At 44.7% G+C, this 25,043-nt stretch overlaps 1 protein-coding gene and 1 long non-coding RNA gene across 3 annotated transcripts in view; one reads left to right on the top strand and one right to left on the bottom strand.

Annotated features, from left to right (window-relative positions):
• HS6ST2 (heparan sulfate 6-O-sulfotransferase 2) overlaps positions 1–21,690 on the bottom strand; it is a 354,205-nt gene extending 332,515 nt beyond the window's left edge. The window contains exons 1-2 of one of the 2 annotated variants that reach the window (XM_018044214.1): positions 20,746–21,690; positions 19,365–19,883 (exon numbers count right to left, since the gene is read on the bottom strand). In XM_018044214.1, coding sequence (XP_017899703.1) covers positions 19,365–19,883; positions 20,746–21,173 — 947 coding nt within the window. In that variant the 5' untranslated portion in view covers positions 21,174–21,690. The remainder of the gene's footprint in view (positions 1–19,364; positions 19,884–20,745) is intronic. The other variant, XM_013976267.2, reaches the window with a different exon arrangement.
• On the top strand, positions 21,362–24,104 carry LOC106503792. The gene is made up of 3 exons (XR_001297498.2): positions 21,362–21,444; positions 21,797–21,929; positions 23,908–24,104. It is a non-coding gene; the product is annotated as an uncharacterized LOC106503792 (long non-coding RNA).
• The last annotated feature ends 939 nt before the right edge of the window (positions 24,105–25,043 follow it).

Raw genomic sequence — 25,043 nt, 5'->3', positions numbered from 1 at the left:
TAGATTAATAAAATAGAATTAAGGATCCAGAAACATATATAAATAAAGGAAAAAGTCTTTTAACAAATGATTCTGGGACAACCAACAGCCACATGAAAAAGAATGAAGTTGGACCCCCTTCTTACAATACACACAAAAAATAACTCAAAATAAATCATAATCTTAATGTAAGATATAAAAGTATAAAACTCTTAGAGGAAGACAGAGGAGTAAATCTTTGTGATCTTAGGTTACACAAAACATTTATGAGAGACAAAAGAAAAAATAAGCTAAGCTGGATTTCATGAAAATGTAAAACTTCAATGCTTCAGTGAACATCATGAAGAAATTGAAGAGGCAATCCACTGAATGGGAGAAAAGTATTTGCAAAGCATAGGTACAATAAAGGACTCATATCTAGAATGTATAGGGAACACTTAATACTAAAAAGAAAATAATAATTTAAAATGGCAAAGGATCTGAATTGACATTCAATTGGGCAACCCTGTGCTGCACTCAGTCGTGTTCAACTCTTTGCGACCCCGTGAACTGTAGCCCATCAGGCTCTTCTGTTCATGGGAGTTCCCAGGCAAGAATACTGGAGTGGGTTATCATCTTCCTCCTCCAGGGGATCTTTCTGACTCAGGGATTGAATCTGCGTCTTCTGTGCTCCTGCATTGCAGGCAGATTCTTTACGCACTGAGCCACCGAGGAAGCCCAAAATGTATCACAGACTTAAAAGTTAAAACTGTAAAACTTTTAGATAAAACATAGAAAAAAAAATCCAAGATCTAGGGCTACTCAGTGTCATATCTTTTTACCTTTTCATACTGATGCTGGGAAAGTTTGAGGGCAAGAAGAAAAGTGGGGACAGTAGATGAGATGGTTGGATGGCATCAGTGAGTCAATGGACATGAGTTTGAGCAAACTCAGAGAGATAGTGAAGGAGAGGGAAGCCAGCAGTGCTGCAGTTCATGGGGTCGCAAAGAGTCAGACACAACTTAGCAACTGAACAACAACAAGGTCTACTCAATTAATTCCTTTTTAAAATTAAAGTGTAGTTGATTTATACTGTTGTGCTAACTTCTGGTGTACAGCAAAGTGATTCAGTTAAATATATATATATATATATATATATGTACACACACACATAAATGCTTTTCATATTTTTTTCTGTTATGGTTTATTACAAGATATTGAATATAGTTCCCTGTGCTACACAGCAGAGAAGGCAATGGCAGCCCACTCCAGTATTCTTGCCTGGAAAATCCCATGGACGGAGGAGCCTGGTGGGCTGCAGTCCATGGGGTCACAAAGAGTCGGACATGACTGAGCAACTTCGCTTTCGCTTTTCACTTTCATGCACTGGAGAAGGAAATGGCAACCCACTCCAGTGTTCTTGCCTGGAGAATCCCAGGGACGGGGGAGCCTGGTGGGCTGCCGTCTATGGGGTCACACAGAGTTGGACACGACTGAAGTGACTTAGCAGCAGCAGCAGCAGTGCTATACAGTAGGACCTCGTTTATCTATTTTATTAATATATATAGTAGTCAGTATTAGCTAATACCAAGCTCCTAATTTATCCCTCCCTTACCCCTTTTTCCCTTTAGTAACCATGTTTGTTTTCTATGCCCGTGAGTCTGCTTCTCTTCTGTAAATAAAATCATTTGTATATTTTTTATTCCACATATAAGTTATATCATATGATATTTGTCTTTCTCTTTCTGGCTTATTTCACTTACTATGCTAATCTCTAGGTCCATCCATGTTGCTGCAAATGGCGTTATTTCATTCTTTCGATGGCTGAGTTATATTCCATTGTGTATATGTACCACATCTTCTTTATCTGTTCCTCTGTGGATGGACATTTAGGCTACTTCCATGTCTTGGCAAGTGTAAATAATGCTGCTATGAATATAAGCGTGCATGTATCTTTTCAAATTAAGAGTTTTCTCCAGATTTATGCTCAGGGATTGCTGGATCATATGACAACTCTATTTTCAGTTTTTTAAGGAACCTCCATAATGTTCTCCATTATGAGAGAACATTACCATAAAGAAAGCTGAGTGCTGAAGAATTGATGCTTTTGAACTGCACTGTTAGAGAAAATGCTTGATAGTCCCTTGGACTGCAAGGAGATCAGTCAATCCTAAGGGAAACCAGTTCTGAATATGCATTGGAAGGACTGATGCTGAAGCTGAAGCTCCAATACTCTGGCCACCTGATGCCAAGAACTGATTCACTGGAAAAGACCATGACGCTGGGCAAGATTGACAACAGGAGGAGAAGGGGATGACAGAGGATGAGATGGTTGGATGGCATCACCGGCTCAATGGACATGAGTTTGAGCAAGCTCCAGGAGCTGGTGATGGACAGGGAAGCCTGCTGTGCTTTAGTTCATGAGGTCACAAAGAGTCAGACATGACTGAGCGACTGAACTGAACTGAACTGAACTGATAAGGTTCCTCAGAGTGACTGCACCAGTGTATACTCCCACCAACAGTGTAGAAGGGTACCCTTTTCTCCACACTCTCTCCAGCATTTACTATTTGTAGACTTTTTGATAACAGCTATTCTGACTGGTGCAAGGTGATACCTCATGGTAGTTTAGATTTGCATTTATCTAATAATTAGCATTGTGGAGCAACTTTTCATATTAGACATTTAATTCTTGATGCTAAGTCATGATCCATGAGAGGAAAAACTGATAGATGGGACCTCATCAAAACTAGAAATTTTGCTCTGTCAAATACCATGGGAAAAAGTCGAAAAGACAGGCAATAAGCCAAGAAGAAATACTGCAAGCAACATATCTAACAGAGAGTAATATTAAAGAATATGTAACTCCCAAAGCTCAACAGTTAAATAAACAGAGAATCACATCAGAAAACAGGCAAATGACATTCTACCACAGAGGACCTACAGATGGCTAATAAGCATGTGAAAAGATGTTGAACATTATTAGCCATCAAGAGAAGGGATAGTAAAATCACAATGAGATATGACTACACATCTATCAGAATGGCTAAAATGTAAAAATAACAACAACACTACATGCTGGAAAGGATGAGGAGAAACTGGATCACTCATACATTGCTGGTGGGAATGTGAAATGACATACAGTCATTCTGGAAAACTGTTCAACAGTTTCTTACAAAACTAAACATGCACTTACCAAACGTCCCAGCAATTGCATTCCTGAGCATTTATCCTAGAGAAATGAACACTTAGCATCCCACAAAAGCCTACACATGAATGTTCATAGCACCTTTATTCATAATAGCCCAAAACTAGAATCAGCCCAGATGTCCTTCAACAGCTGAATGGTGAAACAAACAGTGGTACATACTTACCATGGATTACCCTCTAGCAATAAAAAAAAAAAAAAAGAATGAACTATTGCTACAAGCAACAGCTTGGATGAATCTTGAGTGAATTATGCAAATCATAAGAGGTACCCCAAACTAGCTCTCACTCTTAATCCAGCAGAACCATGGTGCCCCAGAATTACAAACTGAAAGCCACCAGCGGCCCAGACACCTAAGGTGTTCACTATTACAGCTGCCAGTTTGCACAAGACCATTGCCTTCCTCTAGGGCCCTGAAGCAGATGCGGATACACTGTCCCCAAAGCTCTTTCTAAGAGGGCAAGGTCAGAGTCACTAAGAGGCAATCTGTCATTTAATTACAGTAAGAGTTTAACTTTTTTTCCCAGCGGTATTTCTATCTCAGACCCAACTTTAGCTTCTGACATTTCAATCAAAACTCCTACTATTTCTTCACTATTTCTACATGCTCAAAGTTCTAGGAGAACAGCTGTTTTCTTCCTTCAAGTTTCTTGCACTAAGCTAAGAAATTCAGAGACCACCAAAGTACATAATCAAAAACCAAACGATATAGCTGTACAGACTTTGGGCTTTCTGGAACTTGGTTATCTCCATCTTAGCAGACTCCTTGCATACAAGAGCTCCTCTCTGTTAACCAGAAAATGCTGCATCCTGGAGTCAGATCTTAGCAAACCAGAAGAGCAGGATGCTTGTGGTCCCTGGCTTCTTTGCTGTGTGAATGGAAATCTGACCTCTGTGACATTCTCTAGAGATGTTCCCAGTCAAAGGTCACAACCAAGACCCCCACACCCAGTTCTCTGATACTGGAACCAGAACCTTTCTACAATGAATAATGGTTTCATTGCTATGGTTCAAAAGAAAAACAAATATGACATTCAATGAAGAGCATCACGATCTTGTTCATTCCAATCCAACCATATTTTTTCAAAGGAGAGAGATTATCAGTGTAACTGCTCACTTCCATGCACACAAATCCTGTATGCAGCCTTTAACAGAGCATTCAGCTGAACTCTGGAACATGATGAGCTGCTTCCTTCCAACAGAGTTAGGCAAGGTGCCTGCAATACAGGACTCCCTCCCTGAGAAATCAACTGAGCTAATTTGGCTGCATTCAATGGTCTAGCCAAGTCACATACCTTCAGCTCCCCCCAAGTCAAAAATATACCCCATTCCTGAACAGGAAAAACAGTTGGAAACCAAAAAGTGTGATTTTAGTCTCATTCTGATGGATCTTGTGACATCTAGGTCTCTAAACCTCTCGATAATAATTTTTCAAGGCCATCTGGAATAAATAGAAGTCCCACTGAAAGCTGCATGTATGAAAATTGTGGTATTTTAAGTGGATTTTGTCCTTAAATGCATAAACCAAAAAAGCATGCAAGCAATTGGATTAGAAAAGCAAGGTGCTTTGCTTTAAAAAAAAAAAAAACTCTCTAATTGGCATTAAGTCACCAAACATTGTCAAACACATATCACTTGCTTAATTATTTTGTGTGCGCATGTGTATATCTTTATAACTTCATAAACATATAAATGAGAGGGAGATGCAGATTTAATGTACATCCATATGGCAATAAATACAAAAGCTGCCAGATTGTAAAATGCTATACTAATGCTAAAACGATACCATTTTTTTTTCTTTTGCTTTGCTTCCAAGTCACAAAGAACAAATTCAGAGTAGAGATGAGAAGCAAGGATCCTCAGCTAAAAGGCGACACACGCAGACCTTTTTGTCCAGTAATGCAAAGTATTTTTTAATACCCATCTTCAGCTCAGTATTCTATTTGTCTAATTATCTTTCATTAATCCTACAGAGAGTTTATGCATAAAATGATCTCTACATGTCCATTAAAATTTTTATTGAAGAAGTTCAGTCGCTAAGTCATGTCCGACTCTGAGACCCCATGGACCACAGCACGCCAGGCTCTTCCGTCCTCCACTATCTCCTGGAGTTTGCTCAGATTCATGTCCATTAAAGAAATTTTTCATAAATAGCCTACTATGCATCATTCACCCCAATAAGCTTCGTTTCAGCATGGCTTTCATTAATTTTGGGCTTCCCTGGTGGCTCAGATGGTAAAGCATCCACCTGCAATGCAGGAGACACAGCAGACGGGAGTTCGACCCCTGGGTAGGGAAGATCCCCTGTAGAAGTACCCACTCCAGTGATTCTTGCCTGGAGAATTTCCTGGACAGAGGAGCCTGGCGGGCTACAATCCATAGGGACACAAAGAGTCAGACACGACTGAGCAACTAACACTCTCACTTTTTTCACTTTTTAATCAGTTTTAGTTGGTGTATTATACTCACTGTACCACTTTCAGCAAAACCAATCACAGAAATAATAAATACGTTTGCCTCTAGTGTACATGATAAGTAGGCTCAAATGGTTTTTCAACCTTCAAGATGTTGTGCCAGTTAATCTCCTACATCGCAAAGTCTCAGCCGTGAGGCTTCTGCTGAGTTGGCCATCATCCCAAGGTCAAACTCTCCTCCGGTTGTACTGGGCATCTTTTTACCATCCTTCCAAGCCTTCAGCCTAATTTCTTTGCTGCCTGCACTGTCTGCCAGCCTGGCAGGCCCATGCTTATTTGCATATTCTCTCAAATGGCTCTTTTCTAAAGCTGCCTCCTCCAGAGGAGAGAGAATGGTCATTCCTATGGGAAGTGCTACCCTCACTTGGTTATTTCAGTAATAAAACACACTGTTATTATCTACATGATGAACCCCAGGGATAAGCGCTGGTTTCAAGATTCATTTTCTCTGGGACCCCTCACTTGAAGTTGAGAAAAAGCTTTATTTCACTGGTTCCTCATGATCCAAGATTGTATGAGCTTTCCTGGCTGAACTCATTCATACTACCCTCCAAGGGCTGTGTCTACTCAGACCAAAATGAGCAAAAAAACAACAATGGTCATTCATAGAAACAGGCCACGAACAGAGCAGTGCAACTGACATGGCTAATAAGGCAACTGCCAACGTTCAAGGAGTAAAATGCCTTGGCCTCTTACAAATCTTGTGAAGTGGATGCACCATAATTTAAGTCCACATGGAGCGTAGTTTAAAATACATTAAGGTCTTCATTTTTCTTATATAGAAAAAAAAAATCTTTCCTCTAACCTAAATCCTTCTCCCCCAAACCAAAAAAAAAAAACATAATTCTTTTGTGTAAATCATTGTTGAAAGCATTTACAATACCTTGGATATCTAAATCCTTATTTAAGAGGGGAAAAGAAGAGCTGCAAAATTTACCTTTAGAGAGTGATTTTTATTAAACATTGTTAAAGGTGCCTAAACATGTTGGAACCTGTTACTTGCAGACAGTCACCTCAGGTCTCCATTCCACTTATTTTGTATAGACACATAGCCAAAAAAGAGGGTATAGGTTTTTACTATGGAGAAAAGTGCATGCTCAGTCAGGTCCAACTATTTGGGACCCAATGGACTGTAGCCCACCAGGCTCCACCCTCCATGGGATTCTCCAGGCAAGAGTACTGGAGTGGGTTGCCATGCCCTCTTCCAGGGGATCGTCCTGACCCAGGGATCGAACCCGTGTCTCCTCCATCTCCTGCACTGCAAGCAGACTGTTTACCGCTGAGCCACCAGGGAAGCCCTATGGAGAACAGTAGGGAGGCTCTTTAAAAAACTAAAAGAGTTATCATACAATTCTGCAATCCCACTCCTGGGCATATATCCAGAGAAAACTCTAATTTGAAAAGACACATGCACCCCTATGTTCATAGCAGCACTATTCACAATAGCCAAGACAAGGAAGCAACCTAAATGTCTATCAACAGATGAATGGATAAAGATGTGCTATATATAGTGTAATACTGCTGCTGCTGTTAAGTCGCTTCAGTAGTGTACGACTCTGTGCGACCCCAGAGACGGCAGCCCACCAGGCTCCCCCGTCCCTGGGATTCTTCAGGCAAGAACACTGGAGTGGGTTGCCATTTCATTCTTCAATGCATGAAAGTGAAAAGTGAAAGGGAAGTCACTCAGTCGTGTCCAACTCCTAGCGACCCCATGGACTGCAGCCCACCAGGCTCCTCTGTCCATGGGATTTGCCAGGCAAGAGTACTGGAGTGGGGTGCCATTGCCTTCTCTAAGTGTAATACTACTCAGCCATAAAAAAATAAGGAAACAATGTCATTTGCAGCAACATGGATGGACCTAGAGGTTATCATACTAAGTGAAGTAAGTCAAAGACAAAAATCATATGATAGCATTTATATGTGGAACCTTAAAAAATAATACAAATGAACTTATTTACAAGAAAGAAACAGACTTGTAGACAGAGAAATAAATTTATGGTTGCCAAAGGGGAAATGGGTGAGGGGTGAATTAGGAGTTTAGATATGAACAGACACACACTACTATATATAAAATAGATAAACAACAAGGACCTACTATATAGCACAGGGAACTATATTCAATGTCTTACAATAAACTATAATGGAAAAGAATCTGAAAAAGGATATATATATGCTACATATTATAGATGTATATATATTATATATTACACATGTATATATGTTATATATACTTAACATATATATATATAACTGAATCACTTTGTTGTACACCAGAAACTAACATATTGTAAATCAACTATACCTCAATAAAAAGAAAAAAATAAAAAAGGATGACAAGGGCTTTTTGAGGTTTGTCTGAGAATTTAATGAACATTAAAACATATCAGACAGGCTATGTGTCTCAGCTGGTTTTAAATGCCAACTCCAATACTGACTAGGATGTAAATTTAGGCAGGTTATACATCTCATCCAATTACCTGTTTTCTTGTCTTCAAATGGGTTTTTTACACACCTATGTCAGAGGGTTGTTTTGAGGATTAAATGAGAAAAATATATGTTATGCCTTTGGCATAGGGCTTGGCTTAGTAGGTAGCCCAAAACACTAATACATCTTCACAGAAAGTCAGGCCTAGCTATCTGGGTCAAACCATCCGTTTACAGCACTTCTCTTTGCCTAAGTGTTGAAGTTTTCCACTTTTTCTTTGGTTTTACTCCAATAAAACCTAAAAACAGGTGGAGACAAGATTTGACCCAAAGTTTGCAAACCGTAGTACAGATAATATGTCTAATGCAGATGCTACAAATACTGTGTATGTGTGTGCATATATATAGCTTAGATATACTTCTTAAGTTCGATTTGGCGTATATTGATGAGTGTGTTGGCTATCTGCATGTTTGTGTGAAAGGGCTTTGTGAATGTTCACCCAAAAGAACTTTGGAGAAATGTATCTGAGTATTTTATACATAAAGGAGATTTTTTTCATAAAGGACAAGTTCTTCCATTACTGTTACATAATCTCTCAAATGCAAATATTTGTATAGCCCTCTGAAGAGGACTTTACACTGGTTCCCCACGTGGGTAAAGATAACAAAACATGAGTAATAAGTGAAAGTGAAAGTCGCTGAGTCGTGTCTGACTCTTTGTGACTTCATGGACTATATATATATATACAGTCCATAGAATTCTCCAGGCCAGAATACTGGAGTGGGTAGCTTATCCCTTCTCCAGTGGATCTTCCCGAGTCAAGAATTGAACTGGTTTCCTACACCGCAGGCGGATTCTTTACCAGTTGAACTACCAGGGAAGCCCATGAGTAATAATCATAGCCATAATTCTTTAGTACATATCATATGCTAGGTGCTGAATCTTTGATATACATTATATAGATGCTAACATGCAGTTCTTTACTCTTGCATGTGAATTAAGAAGCTTGATGTTGTCAGTGAAAGACTGACAATAAGTGAAAGTTGCTCAGTCGTGTCCAACTCTTTGTGACCCCATGGACTTTACAGTCCACGGAATTCTCCAGGCCAGAATACTGGAGTGAGTAGCCTTTCCCTTTTCCAGGGGATCCTCCCAACTCAGGGATAGAACCCAGGTCTCCCACATTGCAGGCAGATTCTTTATCAGCTGAGCCACAAGGGAAGCCCACTTCCAAATACATCACACTGTTAATCCTCCTTCCCATGCACTCAGGTATGGCCTGATCTCTTGTTCCTTCTTAAATACTGCATAGTCAGATAGAATGGGCTGTAAGTTATTTACCTACTGGAGCTTTTCCAGGCCAACTTTATGGATTAGTATGTGATCTGTTTTCAAAAATGTTCTGTACGTGTTTGAGAAGAAAGTGTATTTTTCTAATTGGATGCTGGTCTCCTACAATGAGTTTGTTAAGCATGTTGCTCAAATTCTCTGTATTCTTACTCATTTTTTGTTCATTTTATTTTGCAGTTTCTGAAAGATGTTAGTAGATTTTACAATTTCTCCTAATAGCTCTGCCCATTTTCACTTTACATATTTCAAAACTATGGTATTAAGTGCTACAGGTCTAGAATTATTATCTGAACAACTGAACATTTTATCATTATTCAGTGATCCTGTTTATCCCTCCAAAAGGTTTTGCCTTGGTTAATTTAGCTACATCAGTTCCCCTCTGGTTAGTATTTGCATAGGATATCTATTCCAATCCTATCAGTGTCTGAATGTTTTAGCTTTGTCTCTCATACACAGAATATAGCTAGATTTTGTACGGTCATCAGTTGAAATAATCTATGCCTTTTAACTGGTGAGTTTAGTCAACTTCTATTTATTGTAGTAACTGAGGAGTTGGCTGCCAAGATCAAAAGGACTTTTTAAAAAGTACCTTATTGTATCCTAGCTGTAACCTGGTAACTCTAGTTAATTTCAAAACACTCTGCTTGCATTCACTCTCTTGTAAGAAGTTAGCAAAAGTCCAATGATCTCCATGAGTGAATCTGAGCTGATACTATACAGTTATGGGGAAAGGTCAATTAATGCAAGGAACAGTGCACACAAGCCTAATCCATTTGATGTAAACTTTCAGTTGCTCTGTATTCCTTCAGAAGTGTGCATGGAAGTGATTCATTAGAACTATACTCTTCACAGAAACAAACCAATTCTCTTAGGCTCACTAGGGCATCTCCACTGGTAAAATTCAAAAACCAATCAAACTGAATAAGAAGCCCTCTTTGCAGACATTTACATCGAGAAAGAACATGATTTTTGACAATTCAGAGTAAATGAAGTGCAAATTATTCTCTTATAATATATACCAGAATTGAAGCTTAAATTGTGATTAAAAAAGAGCCCACAATTTAATCAGAAAAATATATTTATTGGTAATTCCCATGAGCTCATATTTGACACATTTATATCATAGGATAACAAGTCCAAAACTATTGCTAAGTTATAAATATGGAATTTATGCCAAATTTGCATTATTTAATTTTATTTTGAATTTGCATGTGTGTCTATATTTGAATATTTATAATATTCCAGAAAAAGCACAGTGGAATGTGCAAGACAGATTTATTTAGTGTAATGCTCTGAAATGTGTCAAAGTCTTCAACACTGTTCTTAGAGGCAAAATGGCAGAAATAACAAATGGGATGCAATAAGACCAACTAAATAATCTGCGAAGTCCAATACCTAGCAAAGCTAGGAAAGCTTTTCTGCCAATAAATATTTTACTAAAAGTTTAGACAAATATTTCTCTAAGCTTACAATGACATTGTATTAGAAGACATATACCATTAATTGGATTCTTCATTACACTTTAATGGAAGACCAAATATTCCCATCTATACTTTTTTTTTTCCTAATCTCAGTGACTAAATATCTCTTCTTATTTGGCACAGAATGTTGGTATTAGCTTCCCAACTGCGAAGCACGTTCTTTACACTGTCCCTAGAATGTGGTCTTTGTGGAGTTTCAACAATAAGATTCTGAACCTTACTGTATTTAGTGGCCCCTCAGATACCCAGAGCAGTTGAGGAATGCAGTGTTCTAGTCCAGGGGTCCCCAACCTCTGGGATCAAATGCCTGATGATCTGAGGAGGAGCTGATAAAATAATAATAGAAATAAAGTGCACAATAAATGTAATGCACTTGAATCATCCCCACACCATCCCCAGTCCATGAGAAAATTGTTTTTCATGAAACCGGTCCCTAGTGCCAAAGAAGCTGGCGACCACTGGTCTAGTCAACTTAATTTACAGTTAACCGGGGGCAATGCTCTTATGAAGTGAAACTGCTCTGGGGGAGGCTGCTGCAGCAGACTGGGCTCCACTTCCCTCCTGGATGAGGGCAGCACATGCACTGATTGATCTAAGCCCTCAGTCATGGACGTTTAGAACCTACAGCCCTTCTCCAACCCCAAGACTTTGCTCTTCTAATCAGACCATTAGCTCTCGTATCAGCTCACTTGAAAAGAGGCTCATGAGTATTCAAAGTCCAGGCTATCTTGGGTGGCTCTGGCTGAAGAGAGTAAGCCTTTTATTTCTGTGTGCCATTATTAATTTCCTGTTTCATTTAATTTTTAAACAGAGAACAAGCAATGGCAATCCACTCAAATATCTCTGTACTGTACTAGTGTAAGAGTTCCATGGATTCTTTGGAATGTAACAACAGCCAATCATCAGAAAAATCAACAATCGATGTCTGACTTATCACCTCTGACTTTCAGTCTCAGAGTTTATTTAGCCAAGGCTGCTTTCCTCATTAAGGACTCCCAGAATAGCAAGAGGCTAATGAAATAACCAGCCAATAGTATTTAGAAACCAAAAAGCAGACGTGTGTAATTTATCAAAGCCATAATTAAGCATCATTTTAAAAACTTTTAATACTTATTTTTATTATGAAAGCAATGCATACTCGTAAAGAAAATTAAAATCCTTCAAAGAAACAGAGAAAGAAAATAAGTCACTAATTGAGCTATTGATGTTTTGGTATTTTTCTTCCATTCTTTGCCTTTTATGCTTAGATTTGAGATGGAGGGAAAGATGATATGCCTCTCTCCTTCCACCCCCACCCCTTTGCTCTCTCACATAATTGTTGTCAAAGTGGGCCCATAACTGTCTATCTCTTTTCCCCTTAGCATTAAATCACTACCAATTTTCCATACTCTAAAAAGGACGTTTAAATGGTTTTGAAATAATCCCTCAAGTGGATGTACTGAGATTTCTTGAACCATTCACCTATACGTGGATCAGATTTTTCCAATTTGTTACACTTACAAATAACTCCAAATAACTTAAAAATAATGGGAGCTTCCTAGGACGCCATTGTCATGTCACCCTCTGCTTTTTCCTCATGGCACTTCTCACAGTTTTCAGTAATGAATTATTTGTTTCATGTCTCCCTTTCCCACTCTATGAAGCCAGGGACCGTGTTCACCTGTTTCCTCACAGTGCCTCCAGCACATAGCATATTGATGAGATATTCAATAACTATTTGTAAATAAATGAATAAATAAATGTATGAGTGATAGAAAGACATGTACAGGATTGTTTTTCAGTAAAATCCCAGAAAAGAAATCGTGTGTCAAAGAAATACTGTCAATGTTCTGTTTATCTATTTCATTTCCAAAAGAATCATTTCAATTTACATTTCCATCAACAATGTATATGAATGATGGTATTTATCACACCTTTGTCAACACTGACTGCTATCCTTTTTTTGTTTGGCAGAGGTGGTGATGTAGACCAAGTTGTTTTTTTTCAATCTGAGAAATTAATTAATTAGAGAAGCAAAAAGCTTCCTACATACAATTGAAATCTGCATTTCTTTAGTACTAGTGAAACTAAACTTTTTTCTGTAGTTTAGAAACTAAAAACTAATCTTTTCCCTTTCTGTAAACTAGCTTTGGTTCCATGTTCCAAGTTTTCTGGTCATAGCCTTTGTTTTTCTGCTCAATTCGTTGGAGTTCTTTTTCCAGGAAAGATGTCAGCCTTTTGTCTGTTTTATTTGTTGTGCATATTTTCATCAGTTTGACACATGCCTTTTCATTCTGGTTATTTTTGGACAGATAAACATTTCTCATTTTTATGTAATCATAACTGTCGATCTTTTCCTCTATTCAAATAGTCTTTTCCTTGGCTAAGATTCCCACATGAAAACTGCAGTGATCATTTAAATAATACTGCCAACTGTGAATTCAGATTAACTGGGTTCACAGACTCCTATGTATACAACTAAGCCCTAACCTGTTCAGAACTCCGGTTCTCACTTCTTTGCAAGCCTTGGCCAGTAGAAACCTAAGCAAGTTAAACTGGTCACAGCTCTCAGCACCCTCACAGCTCTCATTAGACCCCCTTCTCAACCTCTCTGTTTTGTCAGTGGTACCATCTTGACCCCAGACTGGAAATCAGAGTTATACCTTTAACTTGACTACAGCCTTCATTTACTTTTGTGCTTCTTACATTCCTGCCATGCAAGAGTTTCTCATACCTCTGGGGTTCAACCTTCTGGTTGCCATTCCAGGACCTCTACAAGGAGGCTCCCTAACCCTCCCCCAGGCATGAACCGTCTCGGGGACTTGACCTTGAGATGCCATGAGGATGCCACATCCACCCACAGTGCCTCCTTCCTTCTAAATGTTGTTGTTTGTTCATTGTTTAGTCCCGAAGTCATGTCTGACTCTTTGGGCCCCATGAACTGCAGCCCACCAGGCTCCTCTGTCCATGGGATTTCCCAGGCAAGAATACCGAAGTGGGCTGCCGTTTCCTCCTCCAGGGGATCTTCCCCACCCAGGGATGAGACCTGTGTGTCCTAAGAAGCCGGTTTCTTCCCAAGAACAAGCCACCTATTCCCAGAAGCCTTTCCAAACAGATCTCTCCTTTTTCTGGCCTGCTCCTCATCCTTTAGAAAGAAAAGGGCCTTAGAAAGCAACCTGTTTAAGTTTCCCATTTTACAGAGGGGGGGTGGTCCTGCCAAATCACTGGTTCCTCCCCACTCCCCACCTGTCTATACTATGTAGTTCTGCACTTTCTCCATCATGAACTTGAGGCTGAAGATGGTGACCTCGGCTTTTGGGGATTTGTCTGGGCTCTAATCTCCTCCAACTGCTAGCACTAAGCAGAGGTCATAATACTTACTCCACAAAGTTTGCTGATTAGACCTAAACTGTTACATAAACAGATGAACTTTTCTCTATTTTTAAAATGTATTCCAATAAAGGTACGACATTTTAAAGACATTATTGATATTCAAATCATTTTCAAACAAAATCCATCTTCTTTATTAAATATCTAAAACACCAAATTATTCTGTTCTACTGTAAGTTCTGTGAGAGCAAAGATGGCACATCTCTCCTAGAATATAATGGGCAGCTTCGCAAAATTTCATTTCATGTATGACAGATAGGAGAGGTGACTATTCTTTAATGTCATTTCATACTACTTAAGTTGATGACAGATATCTAGAAAAGACAAGCTCTAACATTCTTATTGCCACGTAACAGCACTAATCTAAAATTACTATTAAGAAAATCTAATTCCAAATAGGTTTTTATACCACCTTGAGAACTCTGAGCTTGGCTGGGATGCCAGCAACATATTTGCCATCCGGGCAAAGATGTTAATTTATCATGGTGAATTTCTCCCCCTCTCTTGGAAAATACACGTGTGCAGGGCAGGAAGCAATAACAGCTCTTAGCATCCTCGGCTAATTGAAGCTACGCCTGTGAGAATCCAGTGGCCTACAGCTTGAGGGACCAGAAGGACGGCACCACTGCCTAAATTGATCCATTCACTCGCTGCCTTGCCCTGTACCACATGCCAGTCTCGTACCACATGCCAGTCTCGTACCACATGCCAGTCTCGTACCACATGCCAGTCTCGTCGTCCTGCTTCACTGCATGAGGGAAGGAGTGGAGTATGGGCACCTGAGCCATGAGCAGGCTCATGCACTATGGACTTCTTACCAAGACATGGCTGTGTCAAAACAGAGCCACCTTGGGAATTCCCTGGCACTCCAGTGGTTAGGACTTGGTGCTTTCACTGACAAAGCCCAGGTTCAATCCCTGGCTGGGGAACTAAGATCTCACAAGCCACGTGGCCAAAAATAAATAAAGCCATCTTTAAACAAAAGGAAAAGAAAAGGAAGCCTTTACTACAAGTATTAAAAAGGAGAGAACACAAAGAAGACAAAAGAGAAAGAAAGCTATGCTCCATAGAAATGCCATATAGTCCTTTCCTGTAAGTGATAACCTAGTGGATTCTAGGTGACAATTAATTACTCTTCCACTATGACTGCTGCAAAATGTAAAGATGCTAAAGGTCTAAGATGCACGATGAATATGATGATCAGATTCTCTGACTTGGGTAGCCGAGGAAGCTGATGTTCTCCTGCCACCAGCTGCCACCCTAGTGTGCCAGCCAGCACAGTGACCAGGGGAAGAATGAGCCTGGTGCAGTTTCTCAATGCCCAATTCTGAGGTCCTCCCACAGACTCAGGGATGCACTAGAGCTGGCTACAAACAGAGGGAATTTGGCCTGAGAAAAAGCCTGCAGAATCTGGGAGTCAGAAGAACTGATCGGCAACCATGTTTTGATACATTTTCAAAAACAGTCTTGGGAATTCTCGAATGAGCAGGATTTTGCTCTGGCCCCTAAACAACATATTCGCACACAGAGGCATGAAATGCAATTTCTAGGGTTTTTTTTTTTTAAACAAATACGATTCTTAATAAACTGGTGCCTTTTGCCAGCCAAGCACTCTCTCTTTGTCCTCTCCAGGCAGCGTGATGGCAGCCATTTGCACTCAGCAGTTATATATCACCCGAGCACTTCTAGAATGTAGCAGTGGGAGCACAATTCAGGTCTTGGCTTGCAGCCTCAGCGGCCTCTCATGCCCGCCTTCCCCCCCACCCCAGCATGGACGGATGTAGTGACTCAGAAGGTGTCCCTTGTTGCCGCTGACGGTTCCTCCTGACACTTATTCACCAGGCCCCCAGTGTACTCCCACTCTGCTCAGCTCTGCAGTGATTCCTGCCTGGGCAATGAGACGCCCCTTTGCCAACCAGCTACCAGACCTTCTCCTGGTGAGCATAAAGCTTCAGGGAGGTAGAAGTCTATTTCTCTCCCAATGGCTGCGGCAACCCTGGTCCAATCATTCATTCAAACACGTGTAAAAACGACTGGAAACAGCGATGATGTAGGTGATAATAACACCAGTGAGCATCCTTGGAGTGTTCACTTTGTGGTAATGACTCACATGAAATACCTCACTGTGCTTTCACAAAAAAAAAAAAAAAAAAAAAAAAAACCTTGCTCATGGAGTTGCAGTCAACAGAGCCAGGGCTGTGGAATCAGCCCAAGCTGGAGCAAGATCCTTGCTGTGTCACGAAAGAGTCCAATGACCTTGAGAAAGTCCTTCAACCCCTTTGGGCTTCTGTCTCATCTGATAAATAGGGAGACTTCTGCCCACTCTGCCTTCTTGCTACCAACAGTGCAACTTTACAGAGACATAGCGGAGATAAGGGATGGCAAAGGAACCAGAACGCACTCTCCACACAGATAAGGCTGGGACAGGCTCGGGTCCAAGGTCATGCAGCTGGTTCACGGCTAGCCTGGAACTGAGGCCCAGGCGTCAGAACTCCCAGGCCAAACAGACGGAGCTGCTGTTCTGTTCAGCTCAGCAGACCACAGAGCCCACCAGCAGTTGGCATGGAAGGCTGCTCCACACAGGAACTCCCCGCGGCTGACTTTCTGTCCCCTGAGACCAGCTCCTCGGCCTCACGCATCACCACCAGCACAAATGTTTCTGTCTCTAAATTTTCAACATACACACACACTCTCACTGTCACACACTTGTGTACACCTTCTCTCACACAGATTATCAGAATTCACAGAACTGGTCCTGTAAGCAGTCAGCATCCTGGGAAATTCTGGAACCCTCCAGCTATGACTACTCTTTAAGATGACGATTTCTGGAGGTGGGTAGGAATTAAGGAAATAAAGTGCCTTGGGGTAGCCACGTGTTTCTCTAGCAAATTTTACTTCATTTTGGTGAATATCAGAAGATCCAAGTAACTCCGACTCTTTAGAAAGTGATTCTTCCTTTATTAGACTAGATGGCACTGTGGTATCACCCTTTTGATGACCAAGGAAATCGTATTTCATGTCAAATAATTTTGCTTCCACTGGGGACTGTCCAAGAGGCTAAGCCCTCCCCTTGAGGGGTCCTTGTTATCCTATGGAAATTTTCTGAAGGAATCTGCCAGAGGACAGTGGCCATCAAATACACAAGATCACAATGATAATAATGTGTGTTTACACACTATGTCACACTACCTGTCCAAAGGGATTTTAAAAGGCACATGTGCCTTGTGGAACTCCAGTGAGGGCCGGGCCATAGTAGCCAAGACTATTTTTCCCTCCTCTGCCACAGCCATGGCTGTGGAATTCAATTTTTGCCCTCAAGAGTTTTTTTTATATCAGCACCTCTCACTACACCTACAGGCTCCATTAGCAAGAGGAATTATTTTCAATATTGCCAAATTGTTTGTGAACATGTTAAACCCTAAAGTCTTGTGGTGACAATGGCTTACACAATTCTCACAGTGGATTGAGGTGGCACCCTTCCTAGGGTCAGGGTTCTCTTAGGAGGTTGGAAACAGGGGAGGTTAGTGCTGGAAGGGAAATGAAAGTTCAACAGATTCTCCCAGAATTCCAGCATTCAGAAAGGACACTGTAAACTGAGGGATAGGAAAGTGAGTAGGGGGTGAGGTTTCCTCTAAATCTCAATGATGACCAGAAAGTTGGAGGGCTCCATTCGTCTGGGGCTGCACAGAAAAACCCACACTGGCTGTTGCATTCTGAGAGGTACCAACAAAAGGTGATAGTGTCTGGAGCAGAGCAGCCCTCACCACGAGAAGGGAATGGGGAATCTGTCCAGGGAAGCAGCCTCTGTATCAGCAGCATTCTCTTGTGGTCAGCTCAGTGGAGAGACAGAGACATGGCCATGTCAACTAAACTCACCTTATCCATTCCCAGCATCCCCTGCAGCAGCCCTCTCTGTTTTATAGAGAGCAGCAGAATGGGAGCCTTGTCTGGGGCAATTGCACCCCAAAGAGTCCTTCCTACTCCCCCCTTTATGGCACTCCCTGACCTCCAGCAACCAGGCATTGCAGCTGCCTGGAGGAAAATGCCCTCGCTTCAAAAGTGACTGGCTTTTTATAAAACAGCTCTTTCAGCATCAGCCCTAGGTTCCCAGCAAGTGGACTGGCAGCGCCCTGCTCTAGGGCTCAGGAATCTGTAACTCAAGAGAGGTTTCTCAAGACTGAGCCCCACACGGGATCCGCAGCAGCGTCCCAACCCGCCCTTCGGCCCTCGAGGTGCCCCTTGCACTCGCAAAGGGCAGGGGATGCCCCGTGTTGCAGCCAGTAGCCAGGGGCGCAAGCTGGGTACTGGGTGTCCGCAAACAGCTGCAGAGGGACATTCATTCGCCCAAGGAGAGTAGAGCCAGCGGATAGAAAGGAGGAGCCAGGCGACAAAAGTATGGAAGGAAGAGGGAAAAACACACATACAAACGCACACACACACACACACACACACACACACACAGAGAGAGAGAGAAAAGGTTAAAGAAAGGACGGGAAGCAAAGTGAGAAAGGAAAACGGAGGGAGAAGGAAAGAGCAAGCGGCCAGGAGCTGACAAGATCCCAAGCAAGAGAAAGAGAGGCGAACAGACGAAGCGAGGGGAAAGGCCGGGGAGGAGGGGGAAGAATGCGGGATCGTCAAAGAGAAAGGCGGCTTGGGAACCTGGGCGCAGAGAAAAGAGAGAGGCTGGAGGGACTCAGGCACGCTACACGGAGAGCGCGGCTCTTTCCGGCGCTCCAGTGCGGAATCTACATTCTGTACCCTGTCCAGGCGGCTGACGGGGTGCCGGGGGTGGGGGGACTCGTCCCGGGCCTCCCAGCCGCTTACCCCCGTGCACTCTGAGCCTCCAACCAGGCCAACCCGTGTGCAGACACAGGAGCCGTCCCGGGTAGGAATGGACAAGCTTCCTGCAGCCGCCACAGCGCCACAGGCGCCAGGCGCCTGCCCAGCCCAGCCCGGGCGCCACTGCAGGGACGCCGAGGTGCTCCCTGGGTCACCCGCACCAATCGGCCGCGCCTTCCGATCCTCTGCCTGCCCGCCGGGCCGGGTCAGCTCCAGGGCTCGGCTCGGGGGGCCCCGATCGGCCGCGGGCGCGCACTCACCTGGACGGTCTCAGCCTGGCGTCGCGCTTGCCGTCCACCACGGCGGGCACGCAGCTGGTGAGCTCGGTCCAGTCGGCATGCAGTCCGCAGCTCCAGCCCGTGGAGAACCTGGAGAAGAGCCACGTCTCCCGCTTACCAGGCCGATGGCAAGTGCATTTCTTCTGACCCACGCGGCACTCACACGGCTGCTCCAGCTGGATGTTGCGCACCAGGTGGCGGCCGAAAGTGGTGCCTCCGGTCTTTTGGATGTGCAGGAACACGATCAGGTCATCGCCCTTGATGTCGAAGTCTACCTTGCGCAGAAGGTCGCCGCGGCTGAAATTGTAACGGGGCACGAACCTGGCGGAGCTCTCATCCTCCGAGCGGTACGGGTCCGGCAGCGGGGAGCTGAACGCCTGCAGACGGAGGAGCTGGCATTCTGTGCCGGGGCACACGTATTGGAGGACGATCACCGCAAATAGGAAGAGCATCACCAAAGCCAGCAGCAGCTTGTTGGATTTCTCATCCATGTTCCCGACGCTGGGGGAAACCCAAGCTCCTTACGTCAATCCCGCAGCTCAGCCCGCGCTCGTCGCGCGCCCGCACCGCCCCCTCCCCTGGCGCCGCGGTTGCTCCCCTTTCCCCCTCCCTTCGGCACCGAGTACTCCACCGCGGCGGCGGCGGCGGCGGCGGCGGCGCCCTTCCCCGCTTCCTTCCTTCCCGGCAGGCTCAGCGCTGTGGCTTCTGCCGCACACCCCTCCTCCCCCCAACCCTCGACTCCTTACCGCTGGCCGCCTGCCTTCTCCCCGCACCAGAGCTCTCTGGAGCGGCTTCGCGGGGTTTCGTACCCGTGGGACCCCGCCTGCCCCGGTTGCCCCTCTCCCCAACTCATACCGTGGGTCCGAGCCTCCGCGCATCTCGTTCCACTCTCGGTGGCTCCGTGGCTCCCATCCCCATCCCGCTTCGCCCACCGGACTCTCCCCGGGGCTTCTGTCCCCAGTCCCCTTGGCGCGCACGCCGCCACCTCCTCGCCTGCCCAATCTCGGGCTCCTTCACCGTGCGCCTCCGAAGCCCTGCTCTTGCCCGCACCAGGTTGCCCACCTTGAGGGGCGCCTCGAGGGAGCTCAGAGCCCGGCGTTCGGAGTTCCCCTGGGGGAAGGGGGTCCGCGAGCAACCCGACTTGCTAGCTGAGACGCTGCGCTAAGGGTGCCCGCGGAAGCGCGGGGAAGGAGCCGCAGCCTAGCCAAACTCACGCCGCTCCCCTCCAGAGCCCCGAGCCCGGCCGCCGCGGGCCGGCCGGAACTTTGCGCCCTTTCCTCTCCTCACGGTTGCTTTCCTTTCCCGCACCGCTCCCGCGCGCCCTGGCCCAGAAGCACGAGTCCCGCTTTCGCCTAAAACGTACCTGGCTAGGGGACCGAAAATCTTGGAGAATATCGCGCCGAGCACGTGCTTCAGAGAGTGGCCCAGGGCGGCCAGGCCCCGGGTGAGCAGGGCCCGGCAGAGGGAGCCCAGGTCCCAGCGTCTCCTGAGGTCGTGCATCCGCCTGCGGCGGCCTCGGAGCAGTAGCGCGAAGAGAGGGGCGCGCGCGGCTCCCGCCAGAGAAGAAGAAGCCTTTAGGGGCTCGTCCAGGAGCGGCTGGGAGTTGAATCCGCGAGACACACCCCTAGGAGGGCCCACGCGGACTGAGGCGGCGACTGATCCGGGCCGGCTTGCTGCCAATTCGGCCTCTACTCTGGAATGCCGGCGGGGACAGGTGGTGCGGGCGGGCGCTCCTCGCTCCGGTTGCAACGGCGGCCCGAGCGCCCGGGCTGCACACGCAGGCAGTGCCATTCCCCCCTTCAGGCAACTCAGGGTACTAAGGATCAGGAGCGAGCTTGAATTTATGTAATAATGCCTCACGCCTAAGAGCTCAAACCACTTAAGCAAAAGACCTGGGTTTTCTCCTGTTTGGGGGGACGGAGGTCACTCTGGTGAGCACATCACTACACTTCGGCTCGTAATTTCAGCCTCCTCTAAAATAGCAAAGGCGCAAATTGGACCTTTTCCCTCTCTCCTTGCCAATTTCCATTCTCCAACGGAAGCAGGGGCATTTTCTGAAAAGGTAAGTCAGCATGAAGGAAAAAGCATGACCCCCTCAAAAGAAAAAAAAAACGTTTCAGAATGAGAATTTGAGCTTTTTTAGAGCAGGGATTTGTCCTTACTTCCCTATTCTTTCTCAATCCCCAGCATCAAGCCCCGTGCCTACAGGAAGGCTTCACTCCTAAGATTCGTTAAAAGAAAGGCACATGATTAAATACTACATGGGGAGGGGGGCATCTAATCCAAGGTGGTGTGACAAATGAGGAAGCAGGCCCAGAGAGGGAAAAGAATGTGCCCAAGGTCACACAGCAGAGCCTGAGGGTTTGAACCCAGGAAGCCACCCATTTCCTAACACCACCTCTTTTAATAAACAGGTGCAGAGCGCCCTCAAGCCAAGTGTCCCAAAAGGCTCTATTCTGCTGCAGGACCAGCAAGGAAAGAAGGAATGTCCCTTTAGAACAAGGTCCCAGGACTCAGGATTCTGACTATTCCCATCTGATTGATCAGGTATTGGGAACTGGTATTTCTGTGAATGAGTGTCCACTGGTGTCCAGTCCCACCTCTGCAGAAGGAACTCGGGCTGGCAGTGGTGTCTTAGAACAGTGTTGTCGGGGAGGTGGGGGCCTGTGAGCTGAGTCCTGGGGGTGGCAGTAAGTCCCTCCAGAGACAGGCGCTCCCAGGATCTCCCTTAGAACATTTGATCCTTTGCTGAGCTCTGTTCATCCCTCGTCTATTCTGTCTGTGCAGTGAGGCAGTGAACACTGGTCTCCAGACCTGAGATTCTGTCATTTGCTTGCTGGGCAGCTTTGGGATTATGACTTGCCCCTCCTGAGCCTCAGTTTCCCCTGCTGTAAAATAGGACTGATTCATTTCTGACCATCTGGGTCACTGTGAGGATGGCCTTTGATGTTGATGTTTAGTCTCTACATCTGAATCTTTGTGATCCCATGGGCTGTAGCCCACCAGACTCTTCTATCCATGGGATTTCTCCAGGCAAGTATACTGGAGCGGGTTGCCATTTCCTTCTCCAGGGGATCTTCCTGACCCAGAGATTGAACCCCGATCTCTTAAATCTCCTGCATTGCAGGTGGATTCTTTACTGCTGAGCCACCAGGGTTTCCCAGGGATGGGTTTGGGCAATTCCAAATATGAGCTCAGATATCTGAGATCGGATGTGTGCGCTCATTCACTTCGTCATGTCCGACTCTGCGACCCCATGGACTGTAGCACGCCAGGCTCCTCCATCCATGGGATTCTCCAAAGCAAGAATACTGGAGGGGGTTGCCATTTCCTCCTCCAGGGGATCTTCCCAACCCAGGGGTCAAACTCACGTCTCCCGAGTGTCCTGCGTTGGCAGGCAGATTCTTTACCACTGAGCAACCTGAGTGTATTCTAGTGTGACTATATACACCAGCTCACTGGAGGGTATTTGCATTTCTACGACTTTCCTCTACCATTATCCTGTAAGAAAAATAAAGAAATGACTCTCTCATGGTGGATTTCATATATCTGGGTTCCTAAAAGTGGGAAGAAACTGTCTGTGGGGGAGTAGGGAACAAGTCTCAGAGGACTGTTCCTGGAGTGAAGAGACTCCCTGCCAAGAAGAGGGAATTGTTCCCATGTGTGTCCTGAGAACCATGCCTGGGCCTTCGTAGAACATTCCAAGACCTCTTGCAATGCTGGGCTGGGCCTATCTTCCAGGAACTGGTTCCCCTCAGGAACTGAGTAACAAAGATCTTGGTACTCTAAAAGGGCTTCCCAGATGGTGCTAGTAGTAAAGAATCCACCTGCAATGCAGGAGACATAAGAGATGCAGGTTCTATCCCTGGGTCAGGAATGGCAACCCACTCCAGTATTCTTGCCTGGAGAATCCCATGGACAGAGGAGCCTGGTGGGCTACAGTCCATGGGGTCGCAAAGAGTCAGACACAACTGAAGCGACTTAGCACAGATGCTCATACTCTGAAATCAGCCCTCTTCTGGAGATTGGGGTGAGGGTCAGGTCTATGGTTTTGCATCTTCTTCCTTAGGGCAGCCTGAGTGGTCGTCTGTGTATGTATTTGAGATTCAGGACTTGGAACATGAGGAGGACTCTGCAGTCTGAGCAGGGCTTCTGGTTGTCTCCACAGTGTGCCGTTCTTTTCATTATTTATCCAAAACCTTGTCCTCCCATGGTTTCCACAAAAGGTTGCCGATTCTGGGAGCATAAAGGTCAAGCTGGCTTGCATACTAAGCAGTGTGCTCCCAAATACGCATTTGGTTGCTGGTGTCTGAGAGGAGAGCAGGAGGTGGTTGAGAGAGCCCTGGCCTGGGAGTCCAGAGACTTGGGTTGCCGAGAACAGGACCCTGTATGACCATGAGGAAGACACCTGTTCGCTCTTGGGCTCAGGTGCCCTATTCGTAAGAAGTCACAGTCGGTGTTGTCCCCTAAGGGCATTGTCCTGCTCTAATATGGTAAGTCACTTGCTTTTCTTGTCTTCTTCAAGGGCCAGAGTGCTGCCAAACTCTCAGCGCCTCAGCGCAGGGCAGAGCCCAGTCCTTCCTGCTTTCGGTAACAGTCACACAGTGGGGACCCATTAAGCCATCAGCAGCTGGACTTGTCCTGAGCCCGTGTGACAGGGGTAACAGCAGGGTCCCCTGTTCAAATTGAAACAGAAGCAGTAGAAACTTAATGTCAAATAAATTTGACAAACTTTATTTGTCAAACTGGCAAATAACTGAAATAAATAAATTTATTATTTTTTGATGCATTTACAATTCTTTTTTTTAATTTATTTATTTTAATTGGAGGTTAATTACTTTACAATATTGTATTGGTTTTGCCATACATCAACATTAATCCGCCACAGGTATACACATGTTCCCCATCCTGAACCCCCCTCCCTCCTCCCTCCGTGTACCATCCCTCTGGGTCATCCCAGTGCACCAGCCCCAAGCATCCAGTGCTGGCATTCTTTATAGAGTATAAAACACTAAGAAAATATGCTTTCCCCTTACCCCAAGCATTGCCTCAAAGCTGTCTTTCCAGCTGTCGCTAATTTAAAAAAAAAAAAAAGCTCATACTCTCAATTATAGGTGATTTTTGTCACCAAGATTGAAGACATGCAAACTATTGTCACTTCATTGCTGTTTTTCTGCATTTCTCCAAACTGAATGAACAGCATTTCTTCATGAAAGCACTGCTCCGAAATTTGACTTTAATATTCTAAACAGGTTCGGTGTGTTATAGACAGCACTCTCAATGGTTGTCTATTTTTCTCCCATGAAGCACTGAATTTATTTGTTTAGCCTTTAAGAAAAACACATGGCGTTGAAAGAATTAAAAGAGGAGGAGGATGTAGGGGTAATGTGTATGCTGAATGAACGCGTGCTGCAGAGGCAAGAGAAAGAAGCACTGGACCAGGGCTCATGGTCAACTGTGAACATCAGACCCATGGCCGCCCTTCTCCTGATGAGAACTGCCCACCATTTCCCCAACAGTGACACCCCCATTTCTCACCGACAGCCTTTGGAGGAGTCTGTTCAGGCAGAATTTTGAAAGCCATGGTGAGCCAAGGCCTGACAACCACCAGGGGCAGCAGGTCAGACTCCACTCCTGATACAGTCATGTTGCTTATTTGGG

This window comes from Capra hircus (genome assembly GCF_001704415.2).
Source record: "Capra hircus breed San Clemente chromosome X unlocalized genomic scaffold, ASM170441v1, whole genome shotgun sequence".
Classification (NCBI taxonomy): Eukaryota; Metazoa; Chordata; class Mammalia; order Artiodactyla; family Bovidae; genus Capra; species Capra hircus.
The sequence above is the reverse complement of the archived record's forward strand: the minus strand, read 5'-3'. Positions and strand labels throughout refer to the sequence as shown.